This window comes from Dromiciops gliroides, chromosome 1 (genome assembly GCF_019393635.1).
Source record: "Dromiciops gliroides isolate mDroGli1 chromosome 1, mDroGli1.pri, whole genome shotgun sequence".
Lineage (NCBI taxonomy): Eukaryota > Metazoa > Chordata > Mammalia > Microbiotheria > Microbiotheriidae > Dromiciops > Dromiciops gliroides.
The window spans coordinates 423,309,205-423,332,904 of NC_057861.1; the positions used below are offsets into that span (position 1 = coordinate 423,309,205).

General features: G+C 38.3%; 1 protein-coding gene across 2 annotated transcripts in view; it reads left to right on the forward strand.

Annotated features, from left to right (window-relative positions):
• PDZD2 (PDZ domain containing 2) overlaps positions 1-23,700 on the forward strand; it is a 514,363-nt gene that overhangs the window by 436,353 nt on the left and 54,310 nt on the right. For both annotated transcript variants that reach the window (XM_043975400.1, XM_043975401.1), the window contains 6 exons: positions 8,287-8,406; positions 9,290-9,404; positions 12,632-12,705; positions 13,116-13,341; positions 14,897-15,014; positions 16,390-16,522. In XM_043975400.1, the coding sequence (XP_043831335.1) occupies positions 8,287-8,406; positions 9,290-9,404; positions 12,632-12,705; positions 13,116-13,341; positions 14,897-15,014; positions 16,390-16,522 (786 nt within the window). The remainder of the gene's footprint in view (positions 1-8,286; positions 8,407-9,289; positions 9,405-12,631; positions 12,706-13,115; positions 13,342-14,896; positions 15,015-16,389; positions 16,523-23,700) is intronic.

The window sequence follows — 23,700 nt, forward strand, 5'->3', positions numbered from 1 at the left end:
AGCTCCACCATGAGGAGAAGGCATCTGAGGGCAAGCCATGCAGCTTATCCCTGGCATCAGGAAGTGACGTTTCCTCGTGGGTACTGTCTATCAAAGCTACCAGCCAATTAGCTTGGAGGTGTGTGTGCAAGTGGATGGGATGTTCCCAGTGTCACAGGAGGCTTATGGGATGAAGGGATGCTTCTCTCTCTTTTGTCAGGATTCATGTGGAGAGTGGAGCAGAAATGTGGGCTTCCTGAGATATATAGCTGAATCAAGGCCTCTTTCTCTCTCTCTTCACCAAATTCTTATTCTCCTTAATAAATGCTTAAAAGTCTAACTCTTGCTAAAGCTTATAATTATTTATTGGCCACCACTCATTACATATTTTAAACAGACTAGCTAGAATTTTAGCCCCTTACACAATGAAAAGAAGTGGGACAACCACTACTGTCAATAAGTCTTCCTCTATGGACTGCTCATATAGCTTTCTTATAGAAATCATAACATGGATTACAGGATGGAATAATTCTTCTCCCTTTATATCTACTGGTTATTTTGTTACAGATCACACAGAGCCACATTGTTTTCAACATAGCAATGACAATGGTGTTTGAAAGTTGAGCAGTGTTCAGACCAGGAAGAGTCATTCATATTTATAGTTGAAGATGTGCTAGGTTTGGAAGACTCAGAAGCAGGAGGTCAGTTACTGGTTCCTGTTTTGTAGTTGCATTTTTGTCACCAAAAGAAAGGATAAAGTCCAAAGAGTATAGGTGAGATGAAGTCCATCAATATTAAATTAGGATCCAGATGGTAAAATAAAAGATCACTGCAGATGTCAAAGAGGACATGTTGCATCTTGCAAAAGATGGTACATCAAGAAGATAAATAGAACCTAGAATATGTGTAGTATCTTGGAAGAGTTTGTGCCTAAAGAAATACACTTGGAGAACATCTATAATATACAACTTATAATCAAGTTAACATTCAAAAAACTCAGTAGTACAATAGTTCATAGTTATTTTAACAAGAGTAAGAACTCCTAAAATGATTAAGAACCATTTTAAAATAAATTGTAATAAGCCCCTACTGCTAAACCATGAGGCTACCCCTGAGAACCATGAAGATGGGTCCCACCAGGAAGTAGTACCCTCTTGTACATGAGTATGTTGTGTTATTTGCAAAATACTAGTTAGTGATTTTTTGTAATTCCTCAACATCATTAATAATATCATCCAAATAATTCACATATGAACAACAAGATTGATTGATAATAGCACAAGCTACGATATAAAAAAACAAAATCATATAAAAGTTCTCAAATTAACTTGTTATTAAAATTCAAGAATAATATACAAAATATTAAGTAATCTCACAATAGTGCTTATCAATTCAGTTATAGAAATAATTTTAACTTTTAGCCATATCTAAATAAATAACCTTTAACAAAAATGGATGTCTCTTTAAGGCAAAATAAATCAAAATTTATGTTGACATAGCTCTCTTTAACACAGGATTAAAACAAGCGTTATATTGACTAAGAAACAGATTCATATCCTGGTTTTACCACTCTTTGCATCATTTTCCTAATTATCCCCATACCATTATGAGAAATTAAAGGATCTAACAGAGTTAGTAACAGATGTTAAGGGGGCACCTACGTGGCGCAGTGGATAAAGCATCGGCCCTTGATTCAGGAGGACCTTTGTTCAGATCCAGCCTCAGGCACTTGACACTTACTAGCTCTGTGACCCTGGACAAGTTACTTAACTCTCACTGTCCAACAAAAAAAAAAAAAAGAAAAAAAAAGAAAGAAAGAACAGATGTTAAGACTAAAGCCAATATTGTATTAATCATATGACACCTGACATGATTATAAGAAGTTACCACAAAAGATTGGGGAAATAAACTGTACAGTAAGGAAAGGTATTCTTTCCCAAAATCTAGAGCAATTCCATGTAAAGGTTATGCAGATAGCCAAGTGCATTGAGTCAGGTTCAGAGTCAGCTAGGTGTCACATTGTGGAAATTAAGTCAGGAGAATCCTACCTCAACCCTTGCTAAAAGTTGTTCTCCCAACCTTTCCCATGACAATTCTACCACCTGTAATTTATGGATGTAAATTGCCTTAGGGTTGAAGGCACCTTGACTCATTGGCTCAACAGGATTCCCTGATAATCCTACCTGGAGTCAGACTCAGATTAATAAAATTTAACAGTCACAGAAGATCTTAAATTTAACTATCGAGGATAACAACGATAACAAAGAATGTGAATTAGGTTCTTGATTCAGAATATAACATACAACAATTCTAGATATTACTATAAATAAATAATTACAGTTGCACATAAATTACATGACAGTGATTAGTAACATGATTCATTAACATATAATTTCCATCCATTAATAATTGATTAATGAGAACACATGAAAAGATCTAAAATCAATCAATTATACAAAGCTGTTTTTGCTTAGGATTTTTACAGAAAGAATACATACTGCATAGACAAATGGGACAAAGGGTCAAATGTAATAAATTCTCCCAAACTTACACATACCATTGACCATCTTTGTAATAAAGATGTATGGAGATCCCTTTAGTATAGGAATACTTGGAAGTAATTCCGCTACCTTTATTCCATGTGTCATATCCTGATATATGATCTCATCAATACGACCATATAAATTCTCACTATCGCCAGAATCACTGGTTTGGGTTGTAACATCTATAGATCTAGAGTCCCAATAGATTTCAATTTCTGTTCAATAATATGGAGTTCAAAATAAGGTTCCCTTTTTGCATGAATGATGATTTACACTGAATCAATGGATATTATTTTAGAAACTACCTTGGGATTTGGGACAAATTTTCCCTAATAATAATGGAAAATTTCCAAGCAACACAAAAATATGACCATTAAGTATTTTGAATTAAGTTCTCAGGGCCTGTTGAATTTTGAGAGCCAGTCCCTTGCAAAATATTTATCCCTCCTTTCAGGGAAGTGGTATTACTATCCTGTGGATCAGCAATTTGGAGTAAAGACTCAAAAATAATAAGGCATCCCTAGGGCTAATTAGAATATTTAGAGTATCAACTCCAACATCTAGTTTTGTATATTAAAAATCTAAATCATTGTCAGATTTTTCAAACAACATTACATTATGTAACACCAAAACTAACTCTACACCCTCTAGGAAATAAGTGAAATAAGCCATTACTTTGTTTTTGTTTTGTTTTGTTTTGTTTTGTTTTTTAATGAGGCAATTGGGGTTAAGTGACTTGCCCAGGGTCACACAGCTAGTAAGTGTTAAGTGTCTGAGGCCGGATTTGAACTTAGGTACTCCTAACTCCAGGGCCGGTGCTCTATCCACTGCGCCACCTAGCTGCCCCCAAGCCATTACTTTGTAATAACAATTAAATCCAATTGAACTAATGATACTTCCCAGAAATTTGGTTACATGCCACACCCATCATGGTCTTATTACAATAAAACATCTGTCCATGCAACCAGTATTCCATTGGGGATTGATAACTAAATATACCTTCAGAGAGACACAGAGATGGTCTACAGTAATAATCTCTCTCTGAGGATTAAGTACATCGTAGGATAGAACTCTGGGGTCTTCTTTTGTTACCAATTGCACATCTCCGGTAGTAAAATTAGCCTTAACAGAGAAAAGAGCAAGTTCTGTTATACTTGAAACTCTATCTATCAATGTGGGGCATTTCATGATACTGATATAAAGTATACAAATTTTTTAACTTAAAAGCTGTAATTCTGACACAATTTGAGGATGTCTTTCATTTCTTTTACCCATTTCTTCTACTTTCTTCTCATTTTCTGTCTTTTACTCCTCTGCTAGACTGTCCTTTATTACTTTCCCTCCCAAATTAAATGATGATAATGGTCTTGTAAGTACAGAGGGATACCCTGAACATTCTGGAGTTCTCATGTTAGACATTGTCCACTGGCCCCCAGACAGGAAGAGGGATTATAGTGGGAAGAAACTTTGATGCATGATGATTTCAATGCAAAGGCAAAGATGGTCAAAAAACCCCCAAATGTTCAACATTTTGGTGCCGGCCTGAGGAATGAGAAGAAACAAAGATTTGTGGGCTACATTGAATCTTCACACACACACACACACACACACACACACACACACACACACACACACACACACACAAATACATACACACATCACAAATACTTCTGCAAAAGAATTCAAAGATGTATAGATATGGTAGTCACCAAATAAAGTCACAAGAATTAAATCAATTATATTTTAAAAGGCAGGAAATAGCTCATTAGCAAGGTGAGGATCATTTCCTCAGAGTTGGCTGTCTGCGTTATGGTCAAACTGGTTAGAGCAAACACCAGAACTGATAGGAAACCACAAAACAGAACAAAAATGTATAGGGGAGGGAATGCCATATCATGAAAACCACCCAAACTTCACCAACTTAAACAAAATATTAATCCCAAAAATGGGAAATGGAAGGAGGACAGGAAAACACCCATTATAACAATTTCTGTAGAAGTCTTATCATAAATCAATAGTATAGCATAAAAGAACCTAAAAATTGCCTCAGGCAACATATTCTCTTCCTAGGGAACACAAAAATAAGCTAAGGGCAACACCAGTTTAGAATATAAACTCATTTCTAAAATTTAACAGCAGAAAAATGGTGAAAATCGTGTGAAGTGTCACCTCATAAGATATCATGAAGCAGGAAAAGGAAAAACAAATTTAAGAGGTATGAAAAGAAACCCAACTAAACATCATGAACTCAGGGGCATTAAAAAATGAAACCAGAAGGAGGATATCAAACAGATGAAAGACAGAACAGATTAGTAAAGATTCTTTAAAAAATTCTTTTTTACCAAAAGTGATATCAAACCATCACATCTGGATTCTTACTATCCAAATCCCAGGGGTGATGCTTGAGGGAGAAGAAATACCATAGAAGAAAATGAAGATGGACTAAGAAGATTCCACTGAGATCCATACTGGAGACAACACACTATTGAAGGTGTGAAGGAATCAATTCTGAATATAGCTGAAGGAGAGGAAGATACCAGAGACATGGAAAAATCCCAGAACTTATTATTACCAGAAAAAAAAGTGACTGAGAAAATGCCAATACTTATCAACCCATATGCATACTTTCCCATAGGTCTAAACATTTATATGAGAATAACCTATATTAATATTAAGAGCATGCAAGATGAGAATAAGGAAACAGCCAGGCCTTAGCAAGCCATAGTCTACTTTAAACTACATCATCAAACAATTGACTAAAAGACAATAAAGAGGAGACAGCTAGGTGGCACAGTGGATAAAAAATGGGCTCTGGATTCAGAAGGACCCGAGTTCAAATTCCACCTCAGACAGTTGACACTTGCTAACTGTGTGACACTGAGTAAGTCCCTTAACCGTCATTGCCCCGACCCCCCCCAAAAGATAATAAAGATAATATAAGAGGCCATGACATTTTTTTAAAGCTAATTTTTTAGCAATTAAGTGGTACAGTGGGTAGAATGCTGAACCTGGAGTCAGGAAGGCTTATGGTCAGATCCTGTCTTGGATACTGACTATCTATGTGATTTCCTATCTAAATGACAACTCATTTAACCTCTCTGTTCCTCAGTTTCTTCATCTGTAAAATGGGGGTGCTTAGCAGCACCTACCTCAGAGGGTTGTTGGGAGGATTAAAAGAGAACATATGTAAAGCACCTTGCAAACCTTAAAGTATTATAAATGCTAGCTTTTTATTATTGCTATTGACTATAAAATGGCATTTGACTTATTTGTGCCAAATGCTCCCTTAAAGACTCCTCTTCAACAAGGTGTTTCCCATGTACATGTCAAAATTATATAAGATTCCTCAAACGATACAACAACATAATAAGTTGTTTTGACCCTATGGTTGTTAATATCAAGTAAGGAATCAAACAGGGAGACATGCATTCACTAAAGGTGCTAACCACTATCATGGGGGTTATTTGGCACATAATCCACGTGGAAGAAAGCTTCCCTTCAAATACTGAGGTCTTCCAGACGCTCCTGTTTGCAGAGGGCAGTGTGCTGATTGCTTCTAGCCCTGAAACTTTGCAGGGCATGCCTCCCAAGTGATATCTGTAAGCACTCAAAAGACTTAACATGCAGGACAAGTGGTGTAAAGGATGTCATCAAAGAAATGTAGGATTGACAAAGAAGAGAGGCCAGTCACATCAAGATCAGGGGATAACTCAGGAACGTTTCACATGTTCCATTGGTCTACTAGCAGTGTCAAGGAAATACAAGGAAAGCCTCTAGTATGTTGCAAGGAATCTCTCATATGAACTTATGGGAGGAAATGATGGAGAGTCACATAGGATAGGCAGGCATAGATGTGGTATTATCTATATCATTACAAGGCATACTCACATCAGTGAGGTCACAGATCTGTCAATGAAATATAGATCTGTATTGAAAGGGGAAGTATTTGAGTATGTTTTGGACAAGGTCATTTGTCAATCCAAGAATAAGCTTTCATATTCAAGGGATGAATGAGAAGCAATCATATTCCATGATAGTCTTAGGAAAGAAATACTCAACCATCCCTCCCCCTTCCTTTCTTCCTCTTCCTCTTCCTCTCCCTCCCCCCTTCTTTCTTCTCCTCCCTACCCTTCTCTCTCCTTTTTCTCTTTCCTCCTCCCTTCCTCTCTCTCCACCCGCCCCCCCCCATTATTTTGTTAAAGTTCAGGAGGCTAACATCACAAGCTGCAAAAGGGAAATTGTTTTAAGTAATGCAGAATTTGAGGGCAGCTAGGTGGCATAGTAGATAAAGCACTGGCCCTGGATTCAGGAGGACCTGGGCTCAAATCCGACCTCACATACTTGACACTTACTAGCTGTGTGACCCTGGGCAAGTCACTTAACCCTCATTGCCCTGCAAAACAAACAACAAAAGTAATGCAGAATTGAAGAAATACCACACAAAACATCTCATTTTTAACTCAGTAGGTAGAAAAACAAAGTATAAGGTGACAAGGAATACTCTGTGATCTCAAATTCTCATATTAAATGAAAAGTTGCTTTTACTTTATTTTTTGCTTATGTTGGCATAAATACAACTTCTGGGGAAATCTAGAAGTCATCAAGTTATATCTACTATGTTATAAGACTTTAAACTTTATGAAGAATAGCAGAGAACTAAACTGGATCTCTACCTAACTTCTTATTTATGCTGTAAATACCGCACTCTGCTGTATGCCTATATTCTGTGGCTGATATACTGAAAAAATGGGAGGTCAGAATTTAAGTTGCTGTGTGTCAGATGTACAGAGTATGGTAAATATAAGAAAATATTTTCTTTTTCTTTTCTCTAGATGAAGGATTAGAGATATAGCTATAGCAGACTCAGAGTTTTTATAGAATGCAATATATCTGGGTATTTATGTGGTTTGTGTTTGTATATGGAACAAAGGTTGTGTGGTTATGCATGTGGATGTGTAGTGGCTGATATGATCTTGAAATGCTGATACTTTCTAACCATGGCTTTGACCTGGGCCTGGGACTAGGGGCTATGTGGGATGTTTGCCAAATGAGAACCAGACTGTTGATGGTCACCCTTAATCCCAAAGGACTTCAGGTTTCCAGACCCTGGGCTCCAATCCAGGATGCAAGCAATAGACTCCTGTGATACTCTGCATAGAGGACAGGAAGACACAGTGTGCTAATGGAGTTCCTAAAAACAAATTACATATGGATGACACATGGTGTGGATGGTAATTAGTGGCAGCCCACTAGTCCTGTCTCTTCCCAGTGAAAGTGAATGTGTATCAAAGGCATAAAGAGAGTGTTCATTGTCTCCATCATCCTGGGATTTAAAACCTGGAATATTCTTGTGGGTGAGAAACTTCTCCTTCAAGATTTCAAGACTTTATAACTTCATGGTTGTGGATATTCCCTACACTGCATATCACAGTTACTTTATAAATTGACAAGCCATGCCCAAGAGTTGCTGTGGCTCAAAAATTCATCACCCTGTGAGCAACCTGGTGATAAGCCTCTCCAACGTTGGCTAGGCTATTGCCCTGACATGGGATTCTATAATTTATCCCTGGGCCCTTGCTGAAAGCTTCCCAGCTTGGCACAGGACCTTCCAGAGCTTGCATTCCTCTGGCTGAACCCTGGAAAACCAGGGTAATCTGCACACCACAATGAGGCATGAGATGACAACTTTAATACAAAGACAAGGGACTATAGGAGTAAGAGAAATAATGACTTGCTGACTCTTGTCCAATATGGTTCTATTTAGGAATATCATATTGTGAAGAAATCAACTCGGTCCCTGAGCACTGCTCAGGTGGAATCCCCTTGGAGGCTAGCTCAGCCCTCCATTATCTCCAACATCGTGCTGATGAAAGGACAAGGCAAGGTGAGGGCATTTTCAGGGTTGATCTCATTCCTCTGAGGCGACTTGTTCAACCTATGGGTTGTATTGTTTTGTTTTTAATTTAATTTAATTTTTATTTAAAAGAAAGATGAGCTAAGAAACAGTATTTTTAAATGTGACTTTTATGTAGTTCATAGTGTATCATCTGGACATTCTTTTCCCTGAGCTCAGGATAGAATGGATCAGCTACATCTCCTTTCCTTTTCTTTCTGCTTCCCATTCTTTGAGAGGTAAATGGCACCTGATCCAGGATACATGATTTAGTGACAGAATATAGTCCACCATATTTAACTTTCTCATGATCTTCAGAAAGGCAGAGCCTATGACCTCAGAACAAGTTCCCATTAAATCTCAGGGAGCTTAATGGTTTTCCATTATTAGAGAACAAATACCCGGGACTCTTTAAATGGTTCATTCTTAATGTGAAGTGGAAAAGAATAAAATGCCATAATGAAGATAGTATAGCACCACAGTGGCATGAAATGATGGTTCCCTATTCCTCAGAACCATTTTAGACCTCTAAAGGTAATTATGGCCATTGAAAAAGGAAGCTGATCACAGGAAACTGGAGAAAAAAAATCCCAGCCAAAATCTGTCTCCAAATGATTAGAATATTACATTTTCTGAATTTGGGAACATGATCAAGTTAGCAGTGGTCTCTGTTTAGTATGCTGTCTCATCATTGTCCTTATTGGGTTACTGAAATTATCTATTTTTCCTATGATTTTTTTTTTGATTCACAAATTCTTTAGGATTCAAGTCTTTCATCTCTCATTGATTTTTAACACTTTTAAAAAGCAAACATTTATTTAATATAACTTACTGTGTTATGATCAATAAAGATTTCTTTTTGCTTGGGGTCCAGGGCCTTGGCTTCAGTATTGTGGGAGGTCAAGATTCAGCCAGGGGCCGGATGGGGATTTTTGTCAAGACTATTTTCCCAAATGGAGCAGCTGCTGCAGATGGAAGACTCAAAGAAGGTGAGAGAGATTTCTTGAGATATAATGAAAATAAGGCTTTGACTCAGTGTGAATCTATGCCTGCCAACAAAATGGAAAGATGGGTCAGCTTCATGGAAATCCCTTCTTGCCTTCCCCTTTTGGGATGTGACCACATAAGAAATCCCAGTTGATAATGACCAAGAAACTTGTAGTCACTTGTTTCAGTGAAAGAGCTCCTTTGTGGTTGAAGTTTATTAAGATGGGGGCAGCTAGGTGGCGCAGTGGATAGAGCACCGGCACTGGAGTCAGGAGTACCTGAGTTCAAATCTGGCCTCAGACACTTAACTAGCTGTGTGAACCTGGGCAAGTCACTTAACCCCAATTGCCTCACTAAAAAAAAAGTTTATTAAGATGTTTCATTTAATAATAGAATAGAAAGAATGAATATTATTCTTTTATGTAGATAATCTATGTGTCTTTCTTTGAGTCTTTGGATTGAGAATATAGATCTTAATTATATAAAGCCAAAATTAGCACCCAATTTTGGGACTTGTAAAAATAGTTCTTAGGACAGCACAATTGCTGCTTTTCCATGAACATATTTCCTTTTTCTACATGATTAAATCAGTATTTTCCAAGCTGTTTTCAAAAATGTTATGGATATTTTTTAACTGGTTTCAAAGGTTATTTAACTATTGCTTCATTGAATTGGCTGGTTCTTGTCAGTCAGTAAAGACTTAACTAGAGACTTTTCCACAGTAGGAATGATGGTATAAACCTGTGCTTGGACAGGACATGTGAACAGGCTTAATGTTTCCACAACAGAGGGTTATCTATTCATCTCTCTTTGTGGAAGGGTTAACTCCCTACCGGAGTTTTTTGTTTTTAGTTGCAGAACAATGTGAAACTGTCACAGAGCATTTCTTTAACGGATTACTAGCTTTCAGATCATGTGCTTCAAACTCATCTTGCTTAATAGGGCAAGGTAGAATAAAGCCTAAGATGCAGAAAGGATCAATAACTCAGAAATCAATAACTCAGAATACTTTAGGGTGCTTGATCCTCTTAAGTGCTATCTCCCAACATTTCTGGATTTTGTTGAGGGGGGGGGGCAATCAGGGTTAAGTGACTTACTCAGGGTCACACAGCTATTAAGTGTCGTGTCTGAAACTGGATTTGAACTCAGGTCCTCCGGAATCTAGGACCAGTGCTTTATATACTCAGCCACCTAGCTGCCCCCACCCCATTTCTAATATAGCATTATTTTCTTAATTAGTCCAGGTGTGACCTTGGACAAGTCACTTTACTTTGCTGACTCAATTCCCTCATCGGTAGGATGAGGGGGCTAGACTAGATGACCACTCAGATTCCTTCCAGCTCTGGATGTATGCATGACCTGGACAAGGGTAGGCTAGTAACAGAGGTGTATGAGGTCATATGTTTTCATTTCCTAGAACATTCCCATAAGGAATCACAGGATAAAAAAAGAGCAAAACCACAGGATAATTTCTGTTAAACAATTCAGGACAATGTTGTGTTGTTGTATTCAAATGCTACAACTAGGGTTTTGTCCTAAGGTCCTCAGATTTAGAAAGTCCTGATAGCCCTTGTACTCCTTCAACAGGGAGAAACAACTGAGCTCATACCTATTTAGCAAGGAGAATTAAATAGGAAAGCCCCTTGGCTGTACCTTAAGTGAATTCTCCCTAGACTATACCCCTGCTTCCTTCCCTGGAGGTAGCCTCCCAGCAAGAGCCAGGTAATTTTCTTGGGTCTTTCCCCACAAATGGCCTTGTGACTCAAGATCCACACCCTATGTATCAGAATATTTCTGGTTATGGCTCTTGGAGTGTGTGTGGGAAATCCCTCATCTGTGAAAGTGCTTTCTACTTTTCAACTGTTTTTCCTTGTTGGGCTGAGTTTTTTCCTCTTTGTTGCTGTGGTTCTAAGGAACAGACTGTGCCATGAATGTCACATGGTACACACTGGGCAGTAATGTTGTGTACAGATATGAAACAGGACTCAGCTCAGAAGAGTCGAAGAGATGTTCAGGCCCTTTCCCATCTTCTAGTGACATAACCAAGCAGCTCTGGAAATGCCCTGGCCATGCTATTTTTAAGCGAAGAAGTATCTAGGATTATTAGTGAAAGATCTCACATCACACAGTGATCTAGAGAGAAGCATACAGTGGCCTTCAAACTCAATAAATGAGTGTCTGGAAATGTCTTTAAAAATACAGGCAATAGTGGGCAGCTAGGTGGTACAGTGGATAAAGCACCAGCCCTGGATTCAGGAGGACCTGAGTTCAAATTTGACCTCAGATACTTGACACTTACTAGCTGTGTGACCCTGGGCAAGTCACTTAACCGCCATTGCCCCACAAAAAAACAAAAACAAAAACAACCCCCCCCAAAATACAGACAATAGTGGGCAGCTAGGTGGTACAGCGCATAAAGTGCCAGCCCTGTATTCAGGAGGACCCGAGTTCCAATTTGGCCTCAGATACTTGACACTTACTAGCTGTGTAACCCTGGGCAAGTCACTTAATCATCATTGCCCTGAAAAAAAAAAAAGACAAAAACCAAAAATACAGGCAGTGGAAAACTGGGTGATTTCCAAAGGTGGGGCTACATTGGTCTTGGGGCTTCAGGGCATAGTCTTTGTTCCCATGTCCTCAGTAATTGTTGCCTGAGTGTGGTAGTGACTTGAGCAGCTTGGCTTCCTATACATGTAGGAGGGGCCTGGCAAATGCTAGGTGCTAATGCTTCATGTTGGTGTTAGGTAGTAATGACAAAAGATTGCCTCTGTTGTCATCACACTTTAATTCCTTGCAATGGGGCATTTATTGCCAAACTGAGAATCTGACTAAAAAATAAACCTTGTAGCTTACGTGCCAGTGCAATGTAAGCTCTGTGAGGGAGTCACTTTATGCAGGCCCCAGTGGATACTTAACAGATGCTGGTGAATTGAATCAAATAGTGTTTCTAGTAGTTTGTTGTCATCAAAGACCAAGGCCCAGCTAGGATTGATAAAGAACACTCTCTAATATTAATTGACCAGTCTTTTTACCAGTGTTATTAACGCCCCCACCCCAGGAACGGAGCCTAATGAAAATAGAAATATTGTTCCAATGAACAATAAAAGTCATCTTATGCTAAATATTAAATCAAATAACTTGTGGTATTCATTACTGTTCTGATGGCCTGCTTAGTCTATTCCTGTAGACTCTAGATGAATGTTAATTTGCTCTTGCTTTGGATTATTAGGAGATGAAATCCTAGAAGTGAATGGAGAATCCCTACAGGGTCTGACCCACCAAGAAGCCATTCAGACCTTTAAGGTAACAGAATTATAGCAGAGACTTATTTATCTATTTTTAAAAATTTATGATTAAATTTCTTTTATTATGAACTTAGTAATTATGAATTTTAAAAAATAAGTATTTCATTAGACAATGAAAAACCAGAAGCTTGAATAAGAAATTGAACTTCTATTATATAAAGTTTGTTTTTAAGAAGGCTGTATATGCACACATATATATTACATATAATTTAATAAGATGGTAACAAAACTGCTGTCTTCTGAATTTTTTGTTTTCTTCTGTGATTTTTTAAAAAAATGTTTCATTGATGCTCCTTTCTAACCAACTTGATTATTCCTTATTGTTTTGCAATTTTGATGGTATTATTTCCCCCTTTTAGTAGAAGTGCACTTCGAATTTCTGATCTATTGATGTTCTTGTTTCCATAGCAACTCAAGAAAGGTGTTGTAACCCTCACAGTACGCACGAGGTTACGTAGCCCAAGCCTCACTCCATGTCCAACACCCACACTAATGAGCCGATCCAGTTCCCCAAACTCTAATACCAGTGGAGGAACTCCCGCGCCTGGCTCAGATGAAGGAGATTCTTCCTCCTTGGGTCGAAAAGGCCCAGGACCCAAGGACAGGATTGTCATGGAAGTCACACTCAACAAAGGTGATATGATATGCTCCACAATGGTTCCTGTTCTCCTGTAAAGATTCTTTATGTATTTATAACCTACTTCTTTTTTCTTTATTTCTCTCTTTCTTCCTTTTTTTTTTTTTTTGCAGGGCTATGAGGTTTACGTGACTTGAACAGGGTCACATAGCTAGTAAGTGTCAAGTGTCTAAGGCTGGATTTGAACTCAGGTTCTCCTGAATCCAGGGCTGATGCCTTATCTGCTGTGCCACCTAGCTTCCCCTATAACCTACTTCTCTCTTTCGTTTCATCTGAGAAATAGATAGTTCACACTATCATGTGAAAATTTACTTTCTTTGCATGGTGAAATAACTAATCAGCTACCAGAGCTACAGATAGACACTTGGATCCTAAGTGTTATTTACATTCATTGTAGATAAGGGAAAGAATCCCAGCAACCCACTTCTCAGATGAAGGACCATTTATCAGACTGTGAAGAATGTACTATATAATACACTTTGACTCTGAAGCTAAAGAGAGGATTTTAGAAATTATTTTTAAAAATTAATTTCAGGAGGCAGCCAGGGGGCACAGTGGATAAAGCACCCGCCTGGGATTCATTCAGCAGGACCTGAGTTCAAATCCAGCCTCAAACACTTGACACTTACTGGCTGTGTGACCCTGGGGAAGTCACTTTTCCTCCATTGCTCCGCACACAAAATAATAATAATAATTCAGTCAGGCTTGGTGGCACATGCCCCTAATTTCTGCTACTGGGGTGGGGTAGAGACTGGTGGATTGCTTGAGCTCAGGAGTTCTGAGCTTCAATAGGGCTAAAACCAATATGGTATCTGAACTAAGTCTGGCACCAATATGGTGAGTCGAAGATGACAGGCTGCTTGAGACAGGGGCAAACCAGTTCAGGTCAGAAATAGAGAAGGTCAAAGCTCCCATGATGATGAGCTGTGGGATAAGTCCTATGTGTAACCTCTAGCCTAGGTGAGATTGGGAGGCCATCTCAGAATGACAACATCAACAACAACCCAAGATCATTATACTTATTACTCAGTTATTCATGGTACTAGATGGTTATCAACTGAACGGCCACAGAGAATCCCTAAACATCATTCATTCTCACCTCTATTTTGCCTTTCTGCTCACTCTTGGAAGAAGTGTTTTGGACCACTAAAATGTCAAAAAAAAAAAAAAAAAGAACTGGAAGGAGAGATTCAGGGACCTTCAATAATCAATGCCAGATTAAGCCAGTATTGAGTCATTTAAGAAACAATTGATATTTGGGCTCCAATTCTACAGTGACTTCCCTAATGAACAGAACATATACCCCTTTCTCCTAGTTTTTTGTTGGGGGGAGGTCTGGGGGGAGGGCTAAGGTCTCATAAAGAGGTAAGTATATATTGATTGACCCTCTGATTCTGGCCACAAAATGTGAAGTTATTGGTAAAAAGGGGAAATTTGTTCCAAGGGCCCAGGTAGGCATGTGATGTGGTTTCATTCAAAAGGGATAAAATGGTTTTCTTTTGTGGTTTTTTCTTCTTTTCTGTTTATTTCTTTTCTATTTTGCTTTTCACAGAGCCAGGAGTTGGATTAGGCATTGGTGCCTGCTGTCTGACTTTGGAAAATAGCCCTCCAGGCATCTATATTCATAGTCTTGCCCCAGGATCAGTAGCTAAGATGGACAGTAGACTAAGGTAAGATGTGAGCCTGTTAGCATGGGGCCAATAAGACAATACCAGAAATCCTTGGAAACATGACTTTCATACAACAGGGCAATGCAAAGCTAGATATGCATATGCATATTGATGAGGTATGGATGTAATTAAATGGATTTAATTTGTACCTTGTGTGTATAGTACTGTGTGTGTGTATGTGTGTGTGTGTCCCCAAATGTAATTCCTCCTATATTCAGACTGAGGAAAATGTTGAGCAGAATGATGCCAAAGATGAAGCATCCAGACAACATCGCCTTATGGCTAACTTTCCTCATCCTGATTTGTTTGATTGTGCCACTAAGGGACATGTTTAAGTGGTACGTGGGGCAGAGCTATGCCCACGTATTCATAACATACCAGCAGGCACTGGAAGAAGGCAAACTCCTTAAAGCTCCTCGTGCCTCTGTAGTCACAGAGCATTGCTCTTAGCTCTGGGTGTGCTAGGGTAGGTTGAGGATTGTTAGAATAGTATTAGCTGCATTTCCCTTTGGGTTTCTGTTAATATCTTGTAGCATATTATTAACTGATTTTCATTATGAATTTGCACATTTAAAAGAAGAATCAACAATTTGTCCAAAAGCACATTAGTAGATGTTTTTTCTTGATTACTGGAAGTTCATATTTTCTTCAATGACATCCCAAGATGATGTTTCTTTTTTGAATGCTTCCATATGTCTGGACCCACCAAGTGAACATATTTAAATACTTATACAAAAGAGTCTTTGTTTTATAAAGCTGACTTCCCTGTCCCTAATTTTAAAGGGAAAATAGGCAGCTCATCCCACAAATTTCTCATTAGTGCAAGTTTGAAATGGTTTTTGCAAATTCTTGAGCAGGCTTTTGTGTACTTTTTTCTGTAAATTATGTTACATTAATCATTTCAAGATGGTATGAATACAGAAACCAGTGGTGAGAATTATTTTGTCTATGCTTCTTCTAAAAACATCAGGGTGGGTAGGCAGTGACCAATGCCAACATCCAGTCTAATTTGTAATGGGTTGATTTTGTGAATGATCTGTTATAATATCAGCATCCAATGGAAGAAGGGGTGCTACTTTTAAACCTAAAATTTTGGTGAGAAATTTGTTTTGAGACATATTTCTGAAGCATGCCCCTCGTCCCTCAGCAGCAAGTTGGTGGACATTAGGTGTTATATAAGGTAGGCATCTTCAAACCTTGCCAATGTGTGGTTTCATTTTGCCAAGTTATATTTGTTGCGGTGGAGAATGTTTTATTGCAAGGAGGGGGCAGTGATTGAGGAGAGAGAAGAGGGGATAACATTCTCCCTTCCCTAAGACCTCTCCTGCAAGGCACCAAGTTCTAACTGACATGCTTATTACATTTGCCTTCTTAGTCGTGGTGACCAAATCTTAGAAGCAGATTCGGTCAGCCTCCGCCATGCTGCATTAAGTGAAGCCTATGCCATTCTGAGTGAGTGTGGCCCAGGACCGGTGAGCCTCATCATTAGTCGGCACCCAAACCCCAAGGTGAAGTATGAAATGCTGTTCCTTTAATTTAATGAAGGTGTATTATGGATTGTCTGACTAAAAGGCATATGCTTAGGTTTACTTAATCTGAAGCAGGAATTGATCCATCCTCATCCCTTTACCTGCAACGAAATTTGCCAGGTCCCCATTATGCCCAACAGAAGCATGCTCAATATTCTATGTAAATGGAAGTTACCTTTTGTTTCACACAAAGTGTAGGGAAACAGTATGCTAAACCCAAACCCAACTGCCACTTCTAAAAGAGGAGGGAGGCAGAGGGTATTTCCAAAGTTGACAAAGAATCACAACACCAAGTCTCTGGGTCAGAAAGACCTGGTTGGGACTAGTTCAGTTTGAGGCAATAGGACAGAACAAACCTATCTGGTCTTGTGTTGGGGTAGAATGTAGACCATGGCCTTATCAGTATTATGCTTGGTAGAGGGGAAGTAGGGGAAGATTAAAGGCCATCAATCCTTTTTTTTGCATACAATGTTTTGGCAGTGCTGTTAGTAGCAGAATTATTGCCACCATCTTGGGAAAGACTGTCATCATAATAGCTATTTGCCAGATTTTTTATTTAGGCCAAGTACGCTGAATTATGCTTAGCAATAAATAAAAATATTTCCCAAAAAGTTACAGAAACTTTCAAACCATTTTTGCAGAGAAGTATTATGACTGTGGTGCTGTTATTCTTATAGTTACTAATTAGAGAGAGCAGCAAAGCATGGTATAGTAGATAAGAGGAGTTGCCTTAAATCTGCTAAGAACTAAGGTTGAGTCCTTCCTGTGACACACACTGGCTCTGTGACCTCAAGCAGGTTAACTAAGCATTTGGGCAAGTCTAACGTCTCTCTGACTACAGAGGTGTGGACCTGAATTGGTAAAAGGACTTTCCTCAATAAAAAGTTCCCTTTCCACAACTCCAGTCCCTATCTCCAATAACAATTTTTTCAGGATCAATGGTAACTTTTTGATAACATGCAATGATCCTGTGAGGGGAAGAATAAATAAATGATCAATGCACTAAGAGCTTACAGTTAATGTACTTTTTTCATGAGATTTGGGCTTACCATTTGGAATTTCATTTCATCTGGGTTCCCACAGTTAAGTGATATACTTGAACCAGTGAACTATTGAACATTTTTATCTTTCTGTCTGGGCATTTCTCTAGTGCTTTAGGGCTAAGTTCATAAAATGCTCCTATCAGAAAGAGAAATCTCTTTGAATTTGAAGAGGTTTCCTTCTCTTAAGAACTTTAGTTTTTTGTTAAGTACTTAGAGTGTGTGTCCAGGAAATGGTCAGTTTCTCTTTCAAGGTAAGTGTCTTTCTACCAATAAAAAAATGAAGTTTTATAAGTTTTATAAGCTATTAAACTTTGGACTTCAAATCCCTTGGATTGTGGGTCTTGCTTCCTTTAAACTATGAATGCAATAAATAAAACTGGGCCTTTCAGATAATCTGTATAGAGAAGCTTGTTTTTATGATCATTTGAAAAGCAGTCCTTGTGAAATGTTATAGTGGAATAACACATGGTAGCTTCTTGCCTTTTTTGATTGAAGAAATTCTTGTATCTAAGTTTTAAAGTTCATACTGGACACCTTCCTGCTAACTAACAGAGGTATATTACTAAAAGTAACTAAGCATCATTATGCTGTATTAACATTCTAAGAACCAGAAAAAATGTAGGTTAGATTTCCATTCTTCTCCACAGACTCTTCAATGTACCCCTACCCACTAAGAAGTTATGACTTAATAGGTTATTACTCTCTTTAGCAAAAAATTAAAGTTCTCCAGTGGTTTGCCACCAGCACCTATTCAATGTAGGTTGGACTTTCCACTGCTTTCCAGGAGATCATTGAACCACAACTCATTCTGAAACTCAGCTCCTCTTAGAGCACCACAGTGCAGTTTGCCAGTATTCTGAAACAGTTAACAAGCATTTTAATACTACGAATGACCTTGAGCAAGTCAAGTAAGGTCTGTTGCCCACAAACAAATGCAGATTAGTTCATATTTCTAGTCCCAATGTGACAGTTTCTCATGAAGGTGGTGCTGGGATACCTCAGTGCAAGTCATAAGGATATCTCAAGAAAAGTCAAAGCATATCTCAAAAAAATGAATTACTTTCATGGGTTTAATCTCCCTGGGAGATCAACATGACTGTCTTAGCCATGACACCAACCTGAATTTTTGTTATGGTCTAAGGTCCATTTTTTTTCTTGTTTTATATGTTTTCACATTGCCTCAGCTTTCAGTACAACATTACATTCTGTTACTGAACATATGGGTCTCGATAGTTTTCATGTTTTTCCAAGACAAATACCACAGTGATTTTCTTTTCTTCTGTTATTCATAATGGTTGCTAAGTTGTATTCTGGGAGTAGTCAAATGGTCTGAGGCCAGAGTGGCTGAGGTGTTGGATCTGTCTCTGGAGCTACTTCTATCTCATGTGAAGTGAAATGGGCAGTACTTCTAAATTGTGTTTTCTAGAATGAGTGGGTGGGGGTCTTGGTGTGGGTAGAATTCTACAAGAAATAGTTCATATGTTTGAAAAAGTCAACAGAATTCCTTCTTTCTTTCATGTCAAAAAATAACTTTTAAATTTGCAAATGTTGAAAGTCTGGAATCATGGTAAAACCAAATCAAGGAGAATACCAGCCAGTGTTTCTAAAGCTGATATTTTTCCTGCCTCTTTCATTTAAAATTAGACTTTGCCTTCACTAAGTGTTGCATACTTATGGAAGATACTTAAAAAAAACCCCAAAACTTTCACAAGTATTTTCTATGAATTTGAACAGGAGTGATTGAAATATATGGATGTGAAATTGAAGACATGATTAAAATTTTTTCTTCAGTGCACAAACTTCATACCTAATTCTATTTAAATCCATATATTTAAAGAGTAAAGCCCATCTCTGGATTTTTCTGCAAAGTATCACTTTTATTGCTACATGTATTATTTGGGTACTCGAAAAAGCTATATTAAGTCAAAACCACATCCTCTCTGCTTTTGTATTAAAAATGAGTTTCATGAGTACTTTCTAAAAGTTCAAGTACTGAATATTGTGAGGGCCAAATTTAATATCTGGAGAGTTAATTGAGTGGCTCACTGTAATATTGGGCTCCCAGCAATAATGAGGGGCCTGTAGTTCCAAAGCTCCCTCCCCTCTGAACTGCCTTTTTAGATATTTCTCCCAGGCCAATAAGAAAGGAGCCTTACAGCCTCTTTTCCATAAATGGATCAGATTTTATTAATTGGGAATAAAATAAACAGCAAAGGTAAAATTAATAAAAATCAAAGATAAGGAAATAGGGAAAAAGAAATAGGTATAATCCTCCTAGCTCTAACCTAAGTCTGTAAAATCCCCAACTCATTTCCAGTTAAGCTAATTCAAAAGAAAGCAGGACTTTTATGTTAACTCACCACCTGGGCATTTACTCCTGCTGTTCACACCACTGGCAGGAAGGAAACTCTGGAAGAGACTCAGACTCCCCTCAGCAAGCATTTAATCTTCCTTCCCCAAAAGGGGAGGTCCTTCAAAAACTGCCTATGGGGGCAGCTGGGTGGTGTAGTGGATAGAGTGCCGGCCCTGGAGTCAGGAGTGCCTGAGTTCAAATCCGGCCTCAGACACTTAACACTTACTAGCTGTGTGACCCTGGGCAAGTCACTTAACCACAATTGCCTCACTAAAACAACAACAACAACAACAACAACAAAAAACCAAAAAACTGCCTATGGAGAGAGGTTTTCTCCTTCTGATACCAGTAGCATACATAACTTCAGGGCAGGCTAAGGGTGGCCCCTCCCAATGAGTCAGCCAAATTCCAATAATCTTACCACATTCACCCCTTTGTTTCTTTGGGAACACGGGGTGTTTCTTTGATGAAACGGTCAAAAATAACAGAATATAATATCCTATGCTAGCAAACAATATGTTAATTACAATATAGAAAAGGGAGAAAGGGGAAATTTTTGTTCAGAGGGGCGGTCCCTCATGAACCTGCACTTTGACACTGCCTGCAGAGGGAGGGCCTCTGCAGCGAATACATGGTACAAATGGTATATATAATAACAGAAGGGAAAAAGAAAAACAACAAAACAAAACTGTTCATTTAAAGTCTTTGGGATGTTGTCTTCTTAGAGTGGTGAGACTTCATCAGGAAAACTGGACTCTGGACTGGACTCTGGTTGTCTCTGGACTCTTTTACTTCTTTAGCTGTTGAACTGCTGGATTTTCACTAATCCTTATAGCATTGTCAATGATCAAATTAAACAGAGTTCTTCAAAATATAACTCATACTTAAACGATATATATATATATATATATATATCATCATATTACATTCCCCTCCTTTATATAATACAGAGCTGAGGCAGTTATGCAATCTATAACACTTCTTACCACCATGTGTCTGGATCAAGGCCAAATTTAGTTATGTGTCCATGATGACACCTGAAAATTTTATGGAAAGGTTACCATACCACATCTCATGGTCCCGAGACATACAGCAATTGTGCTAGGCCACAGGTGTCTGGATTCTTACCATGCCATCAGACTGAGTGTAAGAAAAAGAAAGCAAGTTACATTAAACCAGGTACATGTGTTGGAACTTTCATGACACCAGGCTATTTTCAGAAGGAGAGAGGAAGAAACTGGACCATGTCTAGCAATTGTGGTCTACATAGTCACCATCATAAGCAAACTATGGACTACCTGAATGTATTTGGCTGTTTTCTCAGCCTCCATCAGGGTATCTTACATGTACCTGTCTCTCCTCCCATTGTACATATATTCTCTCCAGGGCCTACATCGTGGAGTTGAACCATCTTCATCAAGCTCATTGTAAGAGCAATTAGTCTCTGAAATGATAAGTTTCCATAATTCATAAATCTCATATTATTTTCACCAGATAATATGATGGTAAAAATTCATGTTATGCTGCATAACTGAGAATATACTTGTAATAATTCCAAACCATACCCAGAGTATACATAGTCACAATGACATATAAATGAAAAATGAATGTAAATGGCTGATAATATTAAACATTATTACATAATCTTCTTTGAGCCAGTAAACCATGTCATCTTTTACATGAATTCTCTATCTAGTATGACAATTACAGATACTTAAAAAGTGATAATCAATTTATCAAAAAGAGATAAAACTTCTATCAGCAAGACTCAATATTCAATATGTTCATTGATCAATAAACAAGAGGGTTCAATAACCGCCCCTTTAAAAAAAAATCCCATAAACAAACCAATTAAACCCATGGTTCTTTGCAGCATCAGCTTCTGAGGCCCAATGGCCCCACAGTATATACTTAAAATATTTTTGAAAATTCTCTCAGTTTACAAAATTGAGTTAAAAAGAACACAAAAGAAACAAAAGTCAAAACCAAAAAAACAAAGGTTTACTGAGCACCCTTTTGTGTTCATGAGCAAACTTAAGTATGTGGTGAATTCTAGGCCTTTTCAGTGCCTTTCGAAAACAAAAAAAGTGATGGTTTTAAGGAAATAGGGTTAAATAGGGGGAAGGGAAAAGGGTGGGGGAGGTTGAGGTAGGCCAGAAAACAAGGCCATGTGCTCTCAGTGGTTTACCTGTAGAAGGAAAAGATTGTTAAAGTTAAATTATTATATTGCTAAAGTTTGGGGTATACCACATTGTTTTAACTGGTTCCCCAATTCTCTGCATGCCAAAGTGGCAGGGGTTTCCAAATTGTCAGTGATTTTTCTAATGCTGTCATAATGTTCTTTATGGTAGAAAATGTAGAGTCCTTTAGCGTTGGCTTTGTGTGTACCATGAATTTGCCATAGGGGTTTATTCAACTGATGAATGATTACATTCAGCTGGTCATTCAGGGTCAGGTTTGTTTACTGATCTTGCAGCTCCTGTATCCTGCATCACAGTCATAATACATGTCCCCAACTTTGAGAGTCACATGAGGTTCATTACTCTGGGGAGGTGAATGGGTTGGTATAAAGGGGTTTATATAATCAGGGTCTGAAAATATGCTGCTTTCAGTATCTATTTTCCATCCCTCCCCTTCGTAAAGTCAATCCTGTGCCCCCCTCTGAGGGAGTCCATGATTACCCTGATTCTGGTTTTGTCCTTCTGTACCTCTCTGATAGAGTCTATGGTTATTCTGATCCTGTCTCTCTGTATCCCCCTGAAAAGATCTATATCCATTTTGATTCTGCCTGTAATAAGGACTATAATTTCCTTGGTCTTCATACATTATCCATTTAAATTCTCCTTTCCTAGCTCAACAAGTGTCCTTGTTTATCACAGTAACCACACACCTTAGGGCCTTTGTGTTGGCCCTTAGATGCCTGACCAGAAAGCACTGGTGCCAGAATGCTCTGTTTAGGCTTATTCTTCTCATTTGACTCAAAGACATAGGTGGCAACTTCCTTAAGCCTATCTACAGTCATAGTTTTCTAGTTTGGACATTGTGTCAGAAAATATTTGCAGATTTCTGGCAATGAATGGTAAACGAATGTGTTAAGCACGACATATCTTTTAAATCTAATGGGTCCAGCCAGGTGTATTGCCTAGTAGCTTTACAAAGTCTATTGTAAAACCTATTGGGTCTTTCATTAGACTCCTGATCTAAGTTTAAGACTCTCTGGCGCAGCTAGGTGGCGCAGTGGATAAAGCACTGGCCCTGGATTCAGGAGTACCTGAGTTCAAATCCGGCCTCAGACACTTAACACTTACTAGCTGTGTGATCCTGGGCAAGTCACTTAACCCCAATTGCCTCACAAAAAAAAAAAAAAAAGAATTTCTGCCAGTTTTTGGATTTTTTTTGAGCAAGATTCCATTCCCTTCAAAAATGTTTCTCTAGTGTTTCTTAAGTCTTGGAATTGTTGGTCATCATTATAATTCCAGTTTGGGTCCTGGATAGGTCATACTATAATAGCCTGGCCTTTTGTTACCAGGGCATTTCCTGCTGTGATAATATCTGTAATCTCACTCAGGGATAGTATAGTTTCCAAAAAGACAATGACATCGGCCCGAGTGGGTTGATATATATTAAATGTAGCCCTTAACTGTGAAATTAGTCTTTGGATTTTGATCAAATCTAGGGATGATTGTTTTCCATGCGCTCAAGTCATTTGGGCTAAAGGGACTGTATTTTCTAATCTGTATTGCTGTTCCCTTTTTGGTACA